The 21,536-nt window shown below is 37.6% G+C and overlaps 1 protein-coding gene across 12 annotated transcripts in view; it reads right to left on the bottom strand.

Annotated features, from left to right (window-relative positions):
• The window catches only part of DOCK7 (dedicator of cytokinesis 7), a 210,485-nt gene that overhangs the window by 71,516 nt on the left and 117,433 nt on the right, over nucleotides 1-21,536 (bottom strand). For all 12 annotated transcript variants that reach the window (XM_081816976.1, XM_031027711.2, XM_006732893.3 and 9 more), the window contains exons 19-22: nucleotides 16,528-16,614; nucleotides 12,399-12,630; nucleotides 8,775-8,939; nucleotides 6,959-7,128 (exon numbers count right to left, since the gene is read on the bottom strand). In XM_081816976.1, coding sequence (XP_081673102.1) covers nucleotides 6,959-7,128; nucleotides 8,775-8,939; nucleotides 12,399-12,630; nucleotides 16,528-16,614 — 654 coding nt within the window. The remainder of the gene's footprint in view (nucleotides 1-6,958; nucleotides 7,129-8,774; nucleotides 8,940-12,398; nucleotides 12,631-16,527; nucleotides 16,615-21,536) is intronic.

The following is a 21,536-nucleotide window of genomic DNA, read 5'->3' on the forward strand; positions in this document are numbered from 1 at the left end:
ACTCTCAAGAGTTTAGGTTTTAGGGAGACTAATTCCCCTCCTTCTTTTTCCCGATTTTTCCAAAAATACAGAGTGGTTGAATGATACAGTAAGCCTCCATTTCCACTCATTTTTTATACTGAATGTGTAAGATGAGTGTTGAAGTTCAAATCCAGGTTCTACTGCTTATTAACTGTAAAACCTAAGGTAAATTATCTAATTTCATTTTCAGCTTCTTAGTATAAAATAGGAATAATGATAGTCTTCCTCATATTGCAAAGATCAAATTTAAAAGTGGAAGTAAATTACTAAATACAATGCTTCAAATATAGTAAACACTCAAGAGCTCTGGGGCGCCTGGGTGGCTCAGTTGGTCGGGCGTCTGCCTTCGGCTCGGGTCATGATCCCAGAGTCCTGGAATCAAGTCCCACATCGGGCTCCCTGCTCAGTGGGAAGCCTGCTTCTCTGTCTCCCTCTGCCCCTCTACCGACTTGTGCTTGCTTGCTTGTTTGCTTGTGCACGTTCTCTCTCTCTGGCAAATAGATAAAATCTTTCAAAAAAAAAAAAATAGTTCAAATAGTTCAAAAACTTCCTACTTGTGTTTTTTTAAATGCTTCCTATCAAAGTAATGAGAGAATATTCAAATACTAGTAAAATTATGTAATCTGATTTGTTTAAAATACTTACCTTCTCAGAACCCCATATTATTTCAAATAAAAGCAAATCTGCAAACAGTGTTTTTCAGATGTTAAAAGTCTCCCAACTTATGTCTCCAGCGTATGAAGTTCTTTCTGCCATTTGCAATTTTTACAACGACTACTCATGTTACAAAAATAATACATAAGCATCTGATTTTTAGAACATTACAACTGTGCTCTTCTCTCTACCATAAATTTCCACAATACCAATAATCTTCCTGTACTCTTAAACACACTTTTCACCTCCTTAATTTCCTTTGAAATTAAGCACATGTTAATCAGTAATGTGAGAATAAACAACAAATCTAATTGTGTCATTGTATATTATATCCACAATATTCAGACTAAGCAGTTATAATTACATCAAATCAAAGCTAACTAGTTAAAGAAAACCTATGGCCAATTATTTTGTAAAGCAAATAATTGCCATAATTTAAGTGTTACAAAGCTAAGAATTAGATCTTAACTTCCTTAAGCAAATTCATCAATGATATTTACTAATGTCATAACTACATTTACTGATCTCCAACTAACAGAACAGATTAACCAAATGTGTGCACATGTGCATGAAAGGGCTTTTGTTTTTGTCACATCTTTGTAACATTATTGTGTCCCTTAAATATAGATAGGCTCCTTCCATGGGCAAGGCTCATATTCTATTTGACCTGACATCAACTTGCTGTTAGAATTCAAAGACTTCGGGGGCGCCTGGGTGGCTCAGTCGTTAAGCATCTGCCTTATGGCTCAGGTCATGGTCCCAGGGTCCTGGGATCGAGCCCCGCATCGGGCTCCCTGCTCAGTGGGAAGCCTGCTTCTCCCTCTCCCACTTCCCCTGCTTGTGTTCCCTCTCTCGCTGTGTCTCTCTCTGTCAAATAAATAAATAAAATCTTTAAAAAAAAAAAAGAATTCAAAGATTTCGGCTTTGTATCCACAAGTCCTCAGCACAGTGCCTAGCACACAGTAAGATCTCAGTGTTACATTTAAAAATAGGAAATGATATATTACAAAGAAACTACATATCCATGTAAAACTGCACTGGCATTTGATTAAAAGCAATAAAATTCAAACTTGTCATAATCATATATTTACATAACTGAATGTTAAAAGAAGACTGCTAGGGCAAACAGATCAGTTTTGGGAAAAATAATTATGAAGAAAGTCTCACAAATCTGAATTTACAGCCATCAGAGTAATAAAATCCTATTGATGTAAGTATTCCTGAATTTTAGGAGTTCTACATTTTATGTTAAAGAATAAAATATGAAGCCAAAACCTTCACAAAGCCAAATCTCTTAAGATCATTAAATATATAATTAATCCTGGCAGCAAGAAGGAAAACAAAAACATAACTTCTAAAGGAGTAGTTTATTCTTGCAATACTTACTAACATTCACTCACTGAATATCCACCGAGCACCTTCAATATGCTGGCCATTATGGGTGCTTAGGATATGTCACTCAACAACTATGCCTGACCTCATGAAGCTCACCTTACCTGTGATAAAGGTAAGGTAAACAAACACTGAAAAATAATTAACTAATTTATATGCTACATTAAAAGGCAGTAAATGTTAGGAGACAAACAGAATGAGGGGATCAGAAGTCCCCAAGATACAGGTTATACATTTAAATAAGGTGGTCAGAGTAGAAAGGAGGTGAAGGAGTTAGTAATAGGATTATCTTGCTCAGAGGAATGATATAATCTAAAGTTTTTTGGGTTTTTTTTTAAGGTAATCTCTATCTCCAATGTGGGGCTTGAACTCACAACCCCAAGTTCAAGAGTTGCATGCTCTACTGATTAAGCCAGCCAGGTGCCCCTGGAATGACATAATCTAACTTAAGTTTTGTTTTTTGTGACTTAAGCTTTTGAAGCAGCATTCTGCTTGCTATGTTGTGATGAGAGCATAGGTTGGGGGGCACCTGGGTGGCTCAGTCGGTTGAGCATCTGCCTTGGGCTCAGGTCATGGTCCCCACATCGGGCTCCCTGCTCGGCGGGAAGCCTGCTTCTCCCTCTCACACTCCCCCAGCTTGTGTTCCCTCTCTCGCTGTCTCTCTCTGTCGGATAAACAAATAAAATCTTAAAAAAAAAAAAAAAGAAGAGAGCGTAGGTTGGAAGCAGCGAAACCATCTTCCAGTTTATTACATGAACTGAGGAAGACAGGATGGTAGTTCAGACCAAATGGTAGTAGCAGAGGTAGTCAGCAGTGGTTTGATCTTTAACATATATCTAAATCTGAACAAAAGGATTTAGGAAAGGCCACAGGATTGAGTTTACAATTTCAGAGGGAGATTTGTTTCGGAAATATAATTTTGGGAGTCATTAGCATACAGTGGTATTTAAAATCATGGGAGTTGATAACATCAACATCATCCCAGTGAGTATAGAGAGAAAAGAGAAAAGATGAGAGAAGTAAGAACAGAGGCCTGGAGCACTTCCAGATTAAGAGATCAGGAAAGAAGAATTCCAAAGAGATTGAAAAGGTATAACCAGAACAGTAAAAGGAAAAACAAGAGAGTGCAGGGCCCTGGAAGGCAAGTAAATAGAATAAACCAAGGAGGAAAGAATTTAACTATGTCCAAATTTGCTGTAAGGTCAAGTAAGCTGAGTGTTGAGAATTAACCATTGGATTTAGCAAATGGAGAGTGTTGGTGACATTAACAAAGGCAGGTTGGATGGAAGATGGTAGCGGTATCTGATTAAAGTAGGGTAAGGAGAATGGGAGTAAAAGAATTGGAGACAGCTAGTATAGGAAACTCTTTTAAGGAATTCTACTACAAAAGGTAACAGAGAAATAGTGAGGAAGCTAGCAGCTGAAATACTAGAGAGGAGATTTGGGGATAAATAATATCATGCTTTATGTGGATGGGATGTTTTAGTAGATAGGGGCAACTGATGAAGCAGTAGAGAGATGAAATAATTGCCAGAGTGAGGATCCTGAGTAGGTGAGAGGAGACAGGAGCTTGTCTACAAATGGATGTATGAAAATGGATAGTTCATTTGTAGCAGAGTATTATTTTAAGTAGTGGGTAGTCATAGATGGTAGTAGGTAGGTAGATATGGTGGTAAAAGTCTATAAAATTATTCTTTTGAGGGCTTCCACTTTCTCAGTGAAGTAGGAGATAAAGTGAGAAGGACAACTGGTGGGCAGGTAAGGGAAGAAGGCATGAAATCTTTCTGGGAGAATGGGAAAGTGAATGGAATGCAGAAATATAGTATAATTAATTGCCTGCCAGCACTGAGGGCTCTCTTGAGGTCCACGGCTTTTCATTTCAAATGAAACCAGTCATTACAGTATTTCTCAAGTCATATTCATCAGCACAGGTGCTGACATGGCACAGACAGACGACTGGGTTCAACTATGGCTTGAGATTGGGCTACGCAAGTAAAATGAAATGAGAGAAAGATAAGGCATTGAGGTTTGATTATAATAGGGTTCACTATAATGACTGGTCATAGAGGGGCACCTGGTGGCTCAGTGGGTTAAGCCTCCAACTCTTGGTTTCTCCAGGATCCTGGGATCGAGCCCTGCATCAGGCTCTGCGCTTAGCGGGGAGTCTGCTTCTCTGCCATTCTCTCTCTCTCTCTCCCCCCACCCCCCGCTCTGCCCCTCCCCTCACTCATGCGTTCTCTCTCTCTGTAAAATAAATAAATAAATCTTTTTAAAAAAATGATTGGTCATGCAATTTAAGCTAGCTAAGTTGGAATAACATTAAGGACTGAGACACAGTAAAAGGTCATCAGATCAAGTGATGGGAGGTTGCAGAGCAGTGTTAGGAGTTGGGGTACTAGGGAGAAAAACCTGAGCTAATAGAGATACAATTCATGAAATTGAGATTATGAGGGTTAAAGTTATTAGTAATAACATCTACGGTATGACCACGGCTGAGGCAGGGGAAAGACTAAACCATAAAAAAAAAAAAAAAAAGAGTTTTTTCGGGTGCCTGGGTGGCTCAGTCAGTTAAGCACCTGACTCTTGGTTTCAGCACAGATCATGATCTCAGGGTCCTGGGATGTAGTCCCGTGTCAGGCTCCCCGCTCAGCAGGTTGTCTGCTTCTTCCTCTCCCTGTGCCCCTCCCTCCTGTTCCTGCTCCCTCTCTCTCTCTCACCAAAAAAAAAAAAAGTTTCTTTAATTTCCAGGCCAATGAAGTCAGAATAAATGAACAGTAGCTATAAATAAACTTCAAATTCCTTATAATTTTAATGAGATAAAATTTTACACCATTATTAGTGATTATGACTAAATGATATTCCAAAATGAAGTAACTATCAAAAATTTTCCAAGAGGGGGGTGCCTGGGTGGCTCAGTCGTTAAGCGTCTGCCTTCAGCTCAGGTCATGATCTCAGGGTCCTGGGATTGAGCCCCGCATCAGGCTCCCTGCTGGACGGGAAGCCTGCTTCTCCCTCTCTCACTGCCCCTGCTTGTGTTCCCTCTCTGTCAAATAAATAAATAAGATCTTTAAAAAAAAAAATTTCCAAGAGGAAACATGAAATCCATTTAAATAAAACTTGATTAGGAAGAGGCTGTGTTGTCATAAGAAAAATTCTCATCTTATGATGGCTTTCTCAGATATCTACAATACATATCATCAGAAGTTTATGTCATCATTATGTCTCATTTTACGAACTACTTGAAAAAAGGCAAATAATCATTCCAATATATGCAGACCTTTGTTCTAAATCCTGATGTTATAATCTGTCAAATACATCATAAAAAGGAAAACTCTAGACTTATTCTAGATGAAACATAATGCAAGTCTTAGAGAAATTAAGAGGCATTTTAAAAGTAGAACCTTGAGGACAATGGTATCTTTTTCATCTCTGTAGCTCTTCAACAGGAAAATTTCTTATTAATTCACAAATCAGATTCATTCTACAGAAGAACTATATTTACAGTATATAAATAATGCTAAGTACTACCTCCATTATAATGAGATACAATCGAGAATGAATACAAGGATAAAAAAAACCTGAGTTCTTTTCCTAAAGATGGAAATATATTGGGGGGGGCGCATAGGAGCCTTCCCTTTTGCAATTGCTGTATTACTCAGGTTACTTTGCACAAGCCCATGAAGATGCATCTGCACATCACTCTCTCAGGGAGTTCACAAAAAGTGAAAGTTGTTTAATTAGAGTAAGGTCTGTATGGATCTGTAAGTTACTGAAATTCATGTTTATTATTTAAAATATAAGACTACAAAATATATTTTGATCTATGAGCAATTACTTTAAAAATTACTTAAGTTACTTTAAAAGAGCAATGCTTAAGTTCATTAGAAGCTTCTAAATGTAAAATTTCTTTAACTATATGAACAGGTATGAGTAGTTCTGATGTTTTTGATCAACGTTCAAGTTCACATAACAAACCCAGATTGTTTAAAAAAAAAAAATCTATTATAGTTCAGGCTAAGGGTTCAACACAGACGCTAGAACACATTTATTAATTCTTCCTCAGATCCTAGTTAATAGACTAAAAGTGCCAAAGCAAAGCTGGCTGTGATTCCACAACAATGGTATCTTCCTCCTTTCAAATGGCAAAAAACTACTTTTGAAATGGTTTGGTCAAAACACAACATAACACTATTTACTGGCCTTAGTCTTACTGTTTTTTTTTCCACTTTGTTTAAACTCGTAATTATTTTTGTACCTGACCTATAAAAAGGTACTAACTATTCCCTTTTTTGAGGGGGTTAATAAAGATGCTGTTAAAAAATATAGTTGGATCTCATACTAGCTGGCCTCTCACTTGTTATGTGGAATAATCATTAACCATCATTAAATAAATCATATTTTTCGAGCTCTGGTGCATCTTTATATTATATAGAGTTTTCCAGTGAAAGGCAGCTCTACTACCAATCAAGGCTAATCAATGGTCTTGATATTTTTCAGAGAAAGGATGGAGGTTCACATTTTAAATTAATGATGTGATGTCCCTTCTACAAAGCAGTCAGATAGGTCTCTTTTAACTCTATAGGAAATTAATCTAGTCATTTTTCACAGGATGGAGTACCACACAGACAAAAATGTTATATGGACTGGTAATCCTGGACAAATTTCTGAATTTGGCGATTTTCTTGAGCAGAATGCACAAACCAGTTTGTAACAGCAAGCTTATTTAATAGAAATATGAGACACTTAGTGTAGACGGATAGATAGAAAGGTACAATGTCTTGCCTGTTACTAACTCAAATACATTTTTAAATTAAGAATAAAATAAAACTGGACATTTCTCATTTGTTCATAAACTGAAAATCAAATGTACAGACGAGTATCTTCAGTTTACCTTACTGCCGATGATTGACCGTACTTCATCATCTGGTGACGTGGGAGTCCCAGATATATCTGGGTTACTATTACTAAGGCTCCGAGAACGATTTAAATTAAGGCTTGCAGGTCTCACAGCAGATCTAGCCATTGTGGCATAATGCACTGATCCTCCCAAACCCCCAGGACCTAGAGTTATATATAAAATAGCACATAATTAAACAAAAAAAAATTAAGTCAAGAAAGGATCTGAAAAAAATCTCTGCCACTTTACAAAATTCCATAAAAATGAGGAATTATTTATTTCTAAATGAAAAATACTAAGTAAAAAAACACTTAAAACTTACTGATAGCTACACCAAGATATTCTATTTTACAGCAGTTGACAAAACCACATGCAAATAAAGTCATTATCTTGTCAATGTTTCCGATTATATATTAAATGTACGATAAAAAAACGAGATAGAAAATACACACACACATTATTTTCACTTTAGATAGGAGTATCTAGGACCCAAAATGCTTCAGCTGATGACTCTTCCTTTCTCCCACCCCTCCTACTCTGTCCTGGATATATAGTCACTGGAAGGACAACCAATTTACTGTCAACATCTCTTAAATGAGATTGTGTTTTGTTTCTGAAATCTTATAGTTCTGAAATCTGAACTATAACAAAATGGCATCCTTACGATATACATATATATGTATAATCAAGATACTTCTAAGAGCCCAAGTTATAAAAGCAAGAATTCCTCTGTCTAAAATCAACTATGTTCAACCATCATTCAACCATATTCTATGAATATAAAAATACCCAGCAACTGTATCCATAATTTATCTCCATTTTCTTAAAGAAACCTTTCATATTTGCAAATGACACGCAACTGTCAGGTCAGCATGTAAAAAAGATGTTGTGCAAAATCTGTGGAATTACAATAGTATACTGGATGAAAGGTAAAATGGAGAAGCATTATATATAGTCCACAATATACTTTCAGAGCCTGAAGTACTATAATTTTTAAAATCGAGATAGGAAATTACAACCCAGAATATGAGTCAATTACTGCTCTTTTTGCAATTAAGAAATAAAATATGCTAAAACTTAGAGTCGGATTACTATTATGTCTAGTTTTCATAATGAATGTCATATGTATTTATCACCATTATTAATGTTAACGTTGCCAAGAGCTGGAAAAGGGCACTCACCATCATCATTAGTGATGAATGATGACTCAAACAAATATGTGGGCAGGTTGAAAGGTACGCACAACAAAACCATTAACTAACTAACACCTAAAGAGTTATTCAGACTAAGACATCCCCCCACCGCATCACCACACTACCACCAATGTCATCCAAAGCCAAGTAACCACTTTGGGCCCTGATATTCACAAAGGCTATATTATCTTATTGACCATGAAGAGATCAGGACTTTTCTAGAGAACAATCTTTTATATTGTTGTAGGTTTCACAAAGTTATCAGGGAACTAAGCCATCCTATTTCTTCTTTAATGTCCAACATTCCAAACGACAAATATAACATTCTATTTATCTTACAGTAAAATGCTTCCAAAGACACAGAACTTATAAGGTTTCTTTCCAAGAATTAATTCAACCAAGCCCTAATTCAAATTAAAGGAAGCTGCATAAACAATGATGCCTGGAGATGTAACCTAATTATCCTTTTAACTCCAGCACCTAGCATATTCCATGCCCCTCAGCAAGCACTCAATAAATGCTTGCTGTTTAATGAATGCATCCCACTAGGACAACGAGATTATTTCAATTTCGCCACGAACATACAAGAGAATTTCAAAGGAAAAGGAATAACGTACCTGGTGATGGTGAATTAGAGTAAGTATGCGGTAGGCGAAAAACATAATAGATGTACGATGCGAGAAGGCTGTTCCTGCCATGCTGGTCATGATTTCCTTCCAAGTTTTTGTGGAGCCGATTTATAATTGATGCCATGGCTTCAAAAGATGCTTGACCTAGATTAACTTTTAAGAAGAAGGAACACATTTTTGCATTAATTTTTTTAAACTGCAAATTCCAAAACGATCAAGGTTTTATCATCTCTACATGTGTTAAGTATAGTGATTATGCACAGTAAGTGTATAAAGATGATATTTGATGTTAATTTTAATGCTGTATTAGCTGAATCAAAATTACTTTTCTAAACAAAATTTTAAAACACTTATTTTACTAATGAAAACTATATGGGTTTGCTCAGTCAAAAAACAAAACATCACCCAACAGGTACCCATTATTTTGTAAAACAATACAAAGCACATAAGAAAAAAAAAACCTATCTTGTGTATCACCTTTGAAAAGTCACTTCTTGTTTAAAAGAGGACTCTGAAAACCTAAGTAATATACAATGAGCATGTTATTCTTGTTTAAAAAATATTAACAATGAAAGTAGATTATTAAAAATATCAACTTAAAATACTAAGAAAAGAGGATAGTGAATAAGCACCGTGACTGACATGAGTGAATCGGTAAAAGGATTAGGCGCCTAGAGGAACAGGCTGAGGTAAGACGGCACAGCATTTTAAATGCCAGGCTAGCAATACCTACCCAGTCATTCAAGTGAGTGTGTAATGAAAATTTTGCAAAAGTTGGGAAATTCTGGTAGCACACTAAATAAATGGGTAAAACAAACAGCCATTCTGGGTGATTAAGTCTCAGAGTCTATGATTTATTTATTCTTTTTTTTAAAGATTTTCTTTATTTGACAGAGAGAGACACAGCGAGAGAGGGAACACAAGCAGGGGGGAATGGGAGAGGGAGAAGCAGGCCTCCCGCCCAGCTGGGAGCCTGATGTGGGGCTCGATCCCAGGACCCCGGGACCATGACCTGAGCAGATGCCCAGCGACTGAGCCACCCAGGTGCCCCTATGATTTATTTAATCAAGACAGGAAATTATGAACAGAAATGAGGCCAATTAAACTTTCCTAAAACTGGAATAATCCGATAAATGGTTCCTGCTTAATTCCTTTTCCTTTTCCTCATAGTAGCTATTCCAAACCATCAGAATCCTTCTCAAAACTCAGATTCACTTTATTCCCTTCTCAGGAAATTTTGCTTTTTATCTCACAGTAGAAATTTATAGTATTAAAGTCCTCAACTTTTTACTACAAATTTATCCAAATCTGAAATCATTTTTATTTCCCTTCTAAAGGAAGCAGTGCTCCTCTCCTATAATAAACAATGATCACTTGACTTTTGTCCCACAGGCTTGCTCCATCAATTAAACCTTTTAGCACCTCTTATATTTTTCTCCCCCCTCCACTAGTTACTCTAGGCACATAAACATGCTCAAATGACTCCATTCTTATGCCATAATCAACCCTGCCTCCTCTTCTAACCAAATTTCTTTGAAAAAGAGTGTATACGTTTTGTATTCCTCTCATCATGTATAATGCGCTACTTAATTCTCTGTAATCTGGTTTCTACTTTCACTGTTTGACTAAAACTCTTGTTAATTTCACGAGTGGACACCTCTTTAGTAGATAAGACTGGGACTCTAGAGTCAGTTGCTTGGGTCTGAATCCTTAGGCAAATTTTCAAGTAGAGTGTTCATCACTCTACTTACTTGTAAAACAGTGGTAATATTATCTACACATAGAGTTGTGAGCATTTCATCCATTAATATAAATAAAGCACATAGCAGTTGCTGGCATATATTAAGTGCTGTGCAAATGTCTGCTACTATTGCATTATTATTTTACTTACATAATCTACAAAAATGAACGGTGCTAAATTTTTTTCTTAAAACCTTCTCCTAGGACTCCTGTGACAGTACTCTGTACAATAGCTCTTCAATATTTCTTAATCCACCCCTCTTCTCCAACTCACTGTCACCTCCTGTTTTGGCAGGACCTCATAGTTTATTGTATGAAATTCTGTAAGATTCCTAATTTCCCTCTTTGCTTCCAGATTTTCCCACTTTCAACCCATCTCCACATAGCACACTCATCTTTATAAAAGCCAAACTGGGTCACATTACTTCCCTAATTAAGACCAGACCCTTCAAAAACTATTGATTCCTTAAAGAGTAATAGTCCCAATTCCCTAAAGGATCATGGAAGATCCCATTTCATCTCCCTCATCTCCAATATCATCATTAATCACCAACCCTCCAATTTATGACTACTTATAATTCCCCCCAAATTTCCCAGTTCATTTATCTGTCTGTATACCATGCACATACTATTTAATCTCCCTGGACTAGTTATTTGCCTGTCAGACTCCTACTCAAGTTTAAATATTTGACCCAAGAATCACCTCTACTAACAAGTCTCCCTTAAAGCAGAGAAAGACAATTCTCACATGGCTTCACTCATATGTGGAACATAAGCAATAGTGTGGAGGATCATAGGGGAAGGGAGGGAAAACTGAAGGGGGAGAAATCAGAGAGGGAGATAAACCAGGAGAGACTCTAGACTCCAGGAACCAAACTGAGGGTTACAGAAGGGAGGCGGTGGGGGGATGGGGTAGCTGGGTGATGGGTATTAAGAAGGGCACATGTTGTGATGAGCACTGGGTGCTATACACAACTAATGAATCATTGAACACTACATCAAAAACTAACGAGGTACTATATGCTGGCTAATTGAACATAATAATAAAAAAATAATTTAAAAAATAAAAATATAATAAGAATAAAATATGATAAAATTCCAAGGAGCTGAACACTCCTCTCCTTTGTGCAACCATTTAACACAGGAAACAGGACTACCTCTAATTCCAGAATAACACAGAAGAAAATGAGAATATAGAGATTCTGAGTTAATGAAGAAAAGAACAGCTATTTTATTTTTTTAAAGATTTTATTTATTTATTTGACAGAGAGAGACACAGCGAGAGAGGGAACACAAGCAGGGGGAGTGGGAGAGGGAGAAGCAGGCTTCCCGCTGAGCAGGGAGCCCGATGTGGGGCTCGACCCCAGGACCCCGGGACCATGACCTGAGCCGAAGGCAGATGCTTAACGACTGAGCCACCCAGGCGCCCCAAGAACAGCTATTTTAAATAGAGGATAGCAGATGAGTAAAAATGTAGGCTAGGTAAATCACGCATCATGTAAAAAGCAAAATGATTTATCTGTTTGCCTGTTTTCCAAAATATTCTGTGAGATCCTTAAAATCAGGAACTAAGCCTTGGACAGAGCCTATTGGTGTCTAGCACATAGTAAGACCTTAATCAATATTTGGTGAGTGGATAAATGAATTTGTTTCCATAATCTGAGTTGAAGTCTATATGGCACATTTTATAAAAACAAAAAAAAGGAAGTTATTTTCTGGCATCAGAAACAAGTAAATACCCCCACCTTCTCCTCCCCAAAATCAAACACAGTCCTTATAGATAACACATAGTAAATCATGACTCTATTTCTGCAAAAGCTAGAAATGCCAAGTTACAAATTTCCTAATTCCCCAAACGTAAGTAAAAATTACCTATTTGGCCAGCAATAACAGGAGGTCTAACAACTAAAAGTATCAGTTTATCAAGCAGAAGATGAAGAAATCGGACCACTGGTTCTAACTGAGATGAATTCAATGCTGAAATACTGCTCTTCAATTCATTTTCTAAGTTATTTTCCATTATACGCATGTCTCCAATTCGGACTGGGAACATGTGTTCATCCAGAGCATTGACCAGAGCAAAAAATTTGTCGAGATAAGGATCCTAAAACAAAGAATAAACAAAATCACTATCCAATTATAACTGTAAATTCCCGAAACTTTGGACCATATAAATATATTTTATATAATATAAAATAGTTCGTATAAATTAGTAATACAAAAAAGTACACAATTATATATATTGTTTCCAATTAAAACTAGATCTATTCTCATTTATTATTGTAAAGTGGCCATTTTGAACACTATTAATTAGTCAGAATTCTATTGATACTAATTAAGGATTTTTCTCCCCCCAGTGTGAGTCCATCTTATTGTTTTAGAACTTAATGATTGTGCAGGTCTATCAGTACAAGGTCTGTGCCCATTATTAGTTTATTACCTCTCAGCTCCATCCAAACCCACCATCTTGCCACAATTCGTAATACTGGAGCTGGACTCTTCAAATTGCATTTCTCCTTTGTCAGCTGGCCTGTGGTTGGGCTCTGACCACAGAGGGTACAAGAAACAGCCTTCCTTCTTCCTATTTGCTTTCCCGATGGCAGCTAGCAGATGTGAATGCTGGAATTTCAGAGGTGAGGGACATGGCAGCAGTGTTCACACCAGCAATGGTGGCTCCTGTCCCCGAGCAGGTGCCCTCCACACCCTGGTATGGCAGGCAACGTGTGCCCGAAGCAGCGGTGTCCTCTCCTCGGAGGTCTGAGTCTTAGCCCTCAGGATCCTCCTCTAGGTTTCTAAGTTCCTTTCTTATCAGTTTCTGCAACTGCTATCTCTGTTACAATCACAGAATTTTCTTTTACCCCATTTAGTAGTGAATCACCTTTAACCCAGTTAACAATTATTTGGATATAAATTGTTTCCATTCGAATTACTGGCAATTTCCATCTCCTGACTAAATCCTGACTGCTATTATTTAACCTCCTTCTATACCAGCAGAACCACAGTCTTATTTAAAGCAATTCTGTGCCCAGTCCCAGGGCAGATGCTTGCTCCCCCAGCTTGCTTTATGCCTACTGATGAGATGTGTGTAGTGATGACTGTGTGTATAGCGCTGACCAGTGAGATGTGAACAGAAGTCTACTGGAACTCTGGGAAGACTTTTACTTAGTTAATAGTGAAAATAAACTTTAAGACAATAATGCCGAACAGCTTCATTCACATTTATAGTTCTAATATTGTTCTAATTTGATATGTAGAATTTAAATGAATAAAAAATTCTTGAGTTCTAACTATAGATCCAGTAAATTTCAAAGAGCTACACGCAAAGTATAAAACATAAGAAACATTATTGTGTTTGATCCTTTTAAGAAGATAATACATGATGAAATTGTTTTACATAGTGGCAAAAATTTATAAAATCTTGAGTATTACTCATCAGGACTGTGAAAGCCAGATTACTACAAAGTAGATACTTCCACTTTATCTTCTCCTACATTCTATAGATTCTAAATCATCTATATATTTTGCCCCAATCCTTCTTTGTCACATAAAGATAACACGTGTATCTGCCTCTATAAAAACGAAGTTAGGAGTAAAAGATACTTATACTACCAACTCTAAAAAGAGAAAACTAATAATGACTACAGGAATAAAAAAACATGAAGAATAATGTATTTTTATAAGAAGATATGATACTATTAAGGGAAAGAATACATTTCAACAGTATACTGTAACATCAATCTTATCATTATCAAAAGAGTAAAGACTATAGGAAACAGAACATATCCAGTACCAGAAAAGGAAAAATGCTGCTGGAGCCATTCTTTTACTGGGATCTACCTGTATAATGCTAAAACCTATCTACTACCTTTTGTTGCTGTTGTTCTAAAACATAACAGAGAGGTGCTCTGTCTTCTTATTTTTCCCTACTTCACTGCAGAAAAGAGTTAACATAGCAAGCTTAAGATTGCTATCATTTGGAAGGCCAGATGGGAATCTGGATTTCAAGAGAGTTCCACCTGATAGGGGATGACTTACTACACCTAAATTGTTTGTGCAAACAGTATGGTTTATGCTGAAAACGTGCTTTCCTTCTGGGACTCAAGAATTTTGGTATGTGATAGGCAAAGGGTGCCTATGTTACACCCTATACTAAAAATCCTGGGAACTAAGTCTCTAATGAATGAGCCTCCCCTGGTAGACAATATCTCACACATGCTGCTTCCACTCACCCTATGTGACTCCACTAGGAGAGGATCTTGGAAGCTTGTGCTTTCTTTCCTGTGGACTTGACCTCTTTTCCCTTAGGTGATTTTATTTTATCTTTCACTAAAATAAATCATTGCTGTGAATATGACTGTATGATGGGTCCTCTGAGTTCTGCTAGAAAATCCTTGAACTTGAGGGTGGCCTTGGAAATCCCCATATACCAACCCTTCCCTTTTCAAGTTGGACTCCATTTTAAACACTTGCCTCTTCTCACTCTACATTTTCTCCCTGGATAATTACTCAACCAATATAGTTTCAGCTATCACATTTATTCTGCCACCTTCAATGTTAAACTTGAAATTAATTACAACTGCCTTGGGATATTTTTATCTGAAGTACATAGGCACTTCAAACTCAACAGGCTCAAAAATAAACTCACTATAACTCCAGAATCATCTCCCTAATCTCTCTTAGCATGCAACCAAATTTACTTCTCTCATCTTTCTTTAGGTTAGAAATCACCATCCACCTAGACTCTAAACTCTATGGCATTCAAGGTCCTTCATAATCTGTTAACAGCCTGGTCTTTTTTTCTCATCTATCACAATTTCCCCAGGCACTATAAATTACATTCACACCAGATTACTTGCCCGTTCTTAGACTACTATCCCTTTGCACTTGCTTTTTATCATCTGAATTGCCCACCCTCTCTCTGTATGGTAAATGCCTACTTATCAATACAACATCTCAATTCCCAGCAGAACAGACAACTCTCTACTCTTGAAAGGATTTCATTCATACATTTAACACAGTACTAACTTTACTGTACTGCTATTATTTTTACACTTTCCCCTATTACACTGTAAGGTCTTTGAAGGGAAGTTTCTTTCCTTGACAGGTAACAACATCCCTGTCTACATAGAGCTTACAGTCTAATGGGGAAAGAACCAATAAATAAATGCATATGTACATATGCATACATACACACATATTACACACACAGAATGAGAGAAAGCAAAAGTGCAAGAGAGTACAGGTAAGAGCTAGAAGCAGTAGCAACTGCAGGGTAAGATGATAGAGTAATGGGGCTGCTATGCTTAAGAATCTCCAGGAAAGGGGCACCTCGGTGGCTCAGTCGGTTAAGCATCTGACTTCGGCTCAGGTCATGATCTCAGGGTCCTGGGATGGCGCCCCATGTTAGGCTCCCTGCTCAGCAGGGAGTCTGCTTCTCCTTTTCCCTCTGCATGCTTGTGCACTCACTCACTCTTTCTCTCAAATAAATAAATTTTTTTTAAAAAGTCCCCAGGAAAGGCCTGAGGTATGCAGAAGTCTTACTGAAAAGAAGTGCATGTCAGGAGGAAAGTATTCCAGCTAGAGAAAGAGTAAATATACAGGCTTTGAGGAGAGCCTGGCATATTCCAGATAAACAGCGAAGAATACAGAGCAAATGATCAAACTCTCACCATTTGAAATATCTGAGTCTAAGAGGAATAAAACAGATTGGATGACGGTTTTCAACTCTAATTCTGCAATGTACCAGAAACTTACAAAAAAAAAAAAAAAGTCAATGAATTGTTGAAAATGAAATCGATGACACTTTGAAGAGCAAAAAGTTTGCTTGTGTGGATATTAAAAGGCTTTGGTTGATTCCTTTAAAAAGTAACTTCTAAATTTATACATTTCTGATATATAATCCCCTAAGTTACAGCAGATAATGAAACTGATTTAAGTACTAGACAGTATGTTCATTCATTCAAGTGAAAACTGATCATAAAAATTATTAAAACTCACTTACTTGTGTATGGATAGATGAAACAGCAACAACTTCAACATTAAAAACACCTTTGTGATTATCTACCCACTTCATGCCAGGTAGAGGAACCTATAAAATATTAACTATATTAAATATAATGATCACAGATACTTAAGTTGATTAGAAATTCTGAAAACAAAAAAATTATAATACCTTAATGAGAAAAAAATCCTGTGGAAATATATTTTTATACACTGTAAATGAATGTAAAGCTTGTTTTTTGTTATTACAAAATCATTGTTTCTTACAAGAGAATTAAAAGGCTCAAGGAGCAAAAAGCAGAAAATATACACTCAAAATTCTATCTCCCCAAAGACATATCCCTTTATATCATTCCAAATCTTCCTCTGTGCACATGTATTTTTTACACACCCTACCCTTGCATAGGTTATATAAAACATTATTTTAAACCTGTTTTTCACATATATTGTGAATCTCTTTTCATGTCAATACATTCACATCTACAGTATCATTTTAATATTTTCTTGTAAAAAACACCCATTTTGTTTTAATAAGGCTGTAAAATATTCACAGCAAAGGAATTCTTTTTTTTTTTTAAAGATTTTATTTATTTATTTGACAGAGAGAGACACAGTGAGAGAGGGAACACAAGCAGGCGGAGTGGGAGAGGGAGAAGCAAGCTTCCCGCGGAGCAGGGAGCCCGATGTGGGACTCGATCCCAGGACCCTGGGATCATGACCCAAGCCGAAGGCAGACGCTTAACAACTGAGCCACCCAGGTGCCTCGCAAAGGAATTCTGTTATAATGGTTAGAAAACTTTCTGTCTGATGTAAATTGCTAGGAATATTAATTAAAGTTGTATCATAAAAAGTTATTTTTAAAGAGAGTACATCACTTCTCTCTATTCCTCCTGCTAAGTACAGCTAAAAAACCCTGAGCATGATACACAAAATAAACACTGAAAGGTAGAAAGAAGAATGCAAACGACTAGGGACCTCGGGATGTGAGGAAATATAAAGTAGTGTTTCCTGGGTTTTATTTTTGCATCACAGATCCTGGACTAGGTGCTAGAGAAGCTGGCAACCCAGAAACACCAAAAGGAGTAGACAAAAACAAGCTCCAAGAAAAGCCTGCTCTCTCTAATCAAAACCAGCAAGTACCCTACTCTGGCCAAACATAAGGAAACAAGTTGCAGCCCCACCCCTCCTCCATAGGCTGAGGAGGGAGCGCAGGTGTCCACCCTCAGCTGGCTGTAATGAGGTGCCCTCGTTCCTCACCCCATCGCCCAACACACTGGGGGGTATCAGAGAAGACAGAGGTGGAAACTAGTCCCAGCCCAGTGGTAACAAGTACCCCCGTCAACTGTGGTGTCAGTGGAAGCCAAGCAGGGAGCAGTACCAAGGTGGCCCTTCCTCCTCACATACAGGGATGTGTCAGCGGAGGCCTAGAGGGGAGCCTGAAATCTCACCTCTAGCCATTAGTAAGAAGCACCCTGAAACCACTGCAAAGTGAGGAATGTGGATCTTTACCTGTTGCATGAATGTGGCAATAGTGCCTCCCCCTACTGCTAAAACCCAAGGCTTAAATAAGCTCTGAGGTCATAACATAATACCCAAGATGTCTTAGATAGAATAACAAATCTTGCATCACACCAAGAACCAGAAAAATCTCAAATGAAAAAAGGCAATCAACAAACACTAACATGACACAGATGCCGGACCGTCATCATTAAAACAAAGCAAAACAGGCTTCAACAAGCAATTACAAATATCCTTGAAATAAATGACCAAAATAGAAAGTCTCAGGAAAAATATTTTAGGGATTTCTTTCCCATGGTTTCATTTTTTATCACGCGTAGAAAAGAAAACCGACTAAAGTCAGTTTCCTCTGACAAAATTCAAGACTAGGGCGCCTGGGTGGCTCAGTTGGTTAAGCGACTGCCTTCGGCTCAGGTCATGATCCTGGAGTCCCTGGATCGAGTCCCGCATCGGGCTCCCTGCTCAGCAGGGAGCCTGCTTCTCCCTCTGACCCTCCCCCCTCTCATGCTCTCTCTCTCTCATTCTCTCTCTCAAATAAATTAAAAAAAAAAAAAAAAAAATTCAAGACTAAGTTGGTAAGAAATGCAATTTCTCTACTAAGGTAAATACAGGTTTTGAAACTTTTGTAAAAGAAAGATGGTGCAGTAAATTCAAACTATTCAAAGCAAGAATTAGTACTAGCTCTTTCAACCCAAAGCACTTATTTTCAGCTTAAAAAAATAGGATACACAAATAAAATGAACACAGACTGCTTTAAATATAGTGGTTCTTAAAGTCTGATCTGAGGATCAGCAGCATAAACGTCATCTGGGCACTTATTGGAAATGTAAATAATCAAGCCCCAACCCAGACGTCCTGCATCAGAAACTCTGGGGGTGAGGTTCAACAGCTGGCGTAACACCTCTCCAGGTGATTTTGATGCATGCTAAGGTAAGAACTATTGTCTTAAAACTCTAACAAGCAGTGTGGCAATAGGAATGCCACGATAGTGGTGAACATTTCTTTAGCACTTTTCATGTGCCTAGCACCACTCTAAGCACTCTACAGACTACTACCGTTTGATCACCAACGTAACCCCTTCTTAGAAGCATTAATTATTCTCAACTTACAGATGAGAAAATTCTGGCACAGAGAATATTTTAGTTGGCTCGGGCTGCCATAACAAAGTATCATACATTGGGTGACTTAAACCACAGAAAGTTATTTTCTCAGGTTGGAGACTAGAAGTCCAAAATCAAGGTGACAACATGGTCAGTTTCTGGTGAGAAACCCTTCCTAGCTTGCAGACGGCTACCTTCTCACTGTGCTCTTACACAGCTAACAGTAACAGTACTCTGATGTCTCTTCTTAAGGCACTAATCATGAGGCCCCACCCTCCTGACCTCATCTGAAACTCATTTGAACCTAATTAACTCCCATAGATCTCATCTCCAAATACTAGCACATTGTGGGTTAGAACTTCAACATATGAATTTGCGGGGGGAGGGGGGATGAGGTGGGGAGACATAATTCAGTCCATAGCAGAGAGATTAAGAAACTTACCTGAGGTTACACAACTAATAAATGGTGAGGCCAGGAATGAAACCCTGAAAATAACGATATACTGCCTTTTGAAAGTATATGAGATTTGAAACAATAAAAACTTTAATAATCCCTACCCTTCAAAAGTTAACCTTGCTAAACTTGATGTATATTTTCCAAACTATTTATCACCCAATTACTGATGTGTACTTGAGGGGTGAGTTTGGTTGTCACTATATTGTTTGCTTTTATATTTTTATTATAAATGTTCTATTGGGGGGCGCCTGGGTGGCTCAGTAGGTTGAGCGTCCTACTTGTGATTTCCGCTCAGGTCATGATCTCATGTTTGTGAGACTGACCCCTGCATCAGGCTCCGTGCTGGGTGTAGAGCCTGCTTAAGATTCTCTCTCTTCCTCTCAATAAATGAATGAATGAATGTTCTACTGGGATACTGAGGTGGGATATTGAAATCTGTATTACTCCTCTTAACTACTGCAACACTGCAATGGATGTACAAGAATTTAATTCAGTATTAAATTCTTGGTTGATCCATGTAGTTTTCATTTTTTATGTTTTGCTAATCAGTAATCCTATAATTTTTTCCTTCTTTTTAGATGAAACAAAATGTATCTATTAAAAATATTACACAGTATATGTTAACTAACTTGAATTTAAATAAAATAAAATAAGACATTTTTTAAATGAAGATGAGGGACACCCGAGTGGCTCAGACAATTAAGCATCTGCCTTCGGCTCAGGTCATGATCCTGGAGTCTCGGAATCCAGCCTCGTGTCCGGCTCCCTGCTCAGCAGGGAGTCTGCTTCTCCCTCTCCCTCTGCTCACCGACCCCCACTGGTGCTCTCTCACTCATTCTCTCTCTCAAGTAAATAAAATCTTTAAAAACAAAAATAAATAAAATAAAAATACTACAGTCATATATTATACACTTCCATGTCAATAGTTAAATACATCTATGTTGGCATGGCATGTCCTGACTATGCTTGGTACAACCTGGTATGCTCTTTGTAGAAATGAGGACACAGATGTATCAACCACATTCAACTAATGTAGTTAAAATTAATGCGCTACTCAGGATGTCACAGATTTAGTCCAACTCTAACTTAGGTCAGAGAAGTGAAATACCCAGTGAACTTGGGCAAATGAGATACTAAAAATAGTTTCTTAAAAGGTAGTTAGGTAATATCCTTCACTGCATGTCATTGGTGGTTCATCGAAAAATGGCACTCAAGCTTTGGAATGGGAGGAACTATGGATGGGATTTGGCAAATGGGTTTGTATTTCACAGCCTAGAGTCCTCTCTCTCCACATGCCAGTGAAATGCCCAATGGGGGAGGGGGATGAGGGAGATGCAAAGAAATGGCCAGTGTTTCTGTGGGGAAAAGAACACAACAGATATTCCTCACTGCCAAATGGCTAATCACTTTGAGAAACTTTGTATGGTCTCAACAAAATTTTCATTTTTTAGTTTTGCTGATACCAACAATCCTGTAACTTTTTAAATTCATACAACAAATATTTATTGAAGGCTCTAGACAGTTTTCTAGGTACTAAGGTTCCATGGCAAACACAAGGTCTGCTCTCAGGGAGCTTACCCACCATTTCTTATAGAGAAAAGTAAGGAAATAAATAATATAATTTCAGATAGTGGTAAGTATTAAGTAAATAAAATTGGATTAAAAATGATAGAGTGTATCAGCAGTGAGGTAGAAGGAAGGGTTGGAAATTCATGGAGTAAGCAAAGATCTCTATGAGGAGGTAATATTTTATATAAAATTCAGAAAATGAAAAGAATCCAGCCATGTGAAGTTCAGGAAGAGGAAAGAAAATTCAAAGGCCTAGAAGCAGGAAAAAATTTAGAAGAAGCTCTAAGTACCGAAGAACAGGCTCAGGGATGGTAGAAGATGATGTTAAAGAGGTGGAAGAGCTCAGATCCTTTGGAGATTTGGAGG

The sequence above is a fragment of the Leptonychotes weddellii genome, chromosome 4, assembly GCF_054177405.1.
Source record: "Leptonychotes weddellii isolate Sample4059 chromosome 4, ASM5417740v2, whole genome shotgun sequence".
In the NCBI taxonomy this organism is placed as follows: Eukaryota; Metazoa; Chordata; class Mammalia; order Carnivora; family Phocidae; genus Leptonychotes; species Leptonychotes weddellii.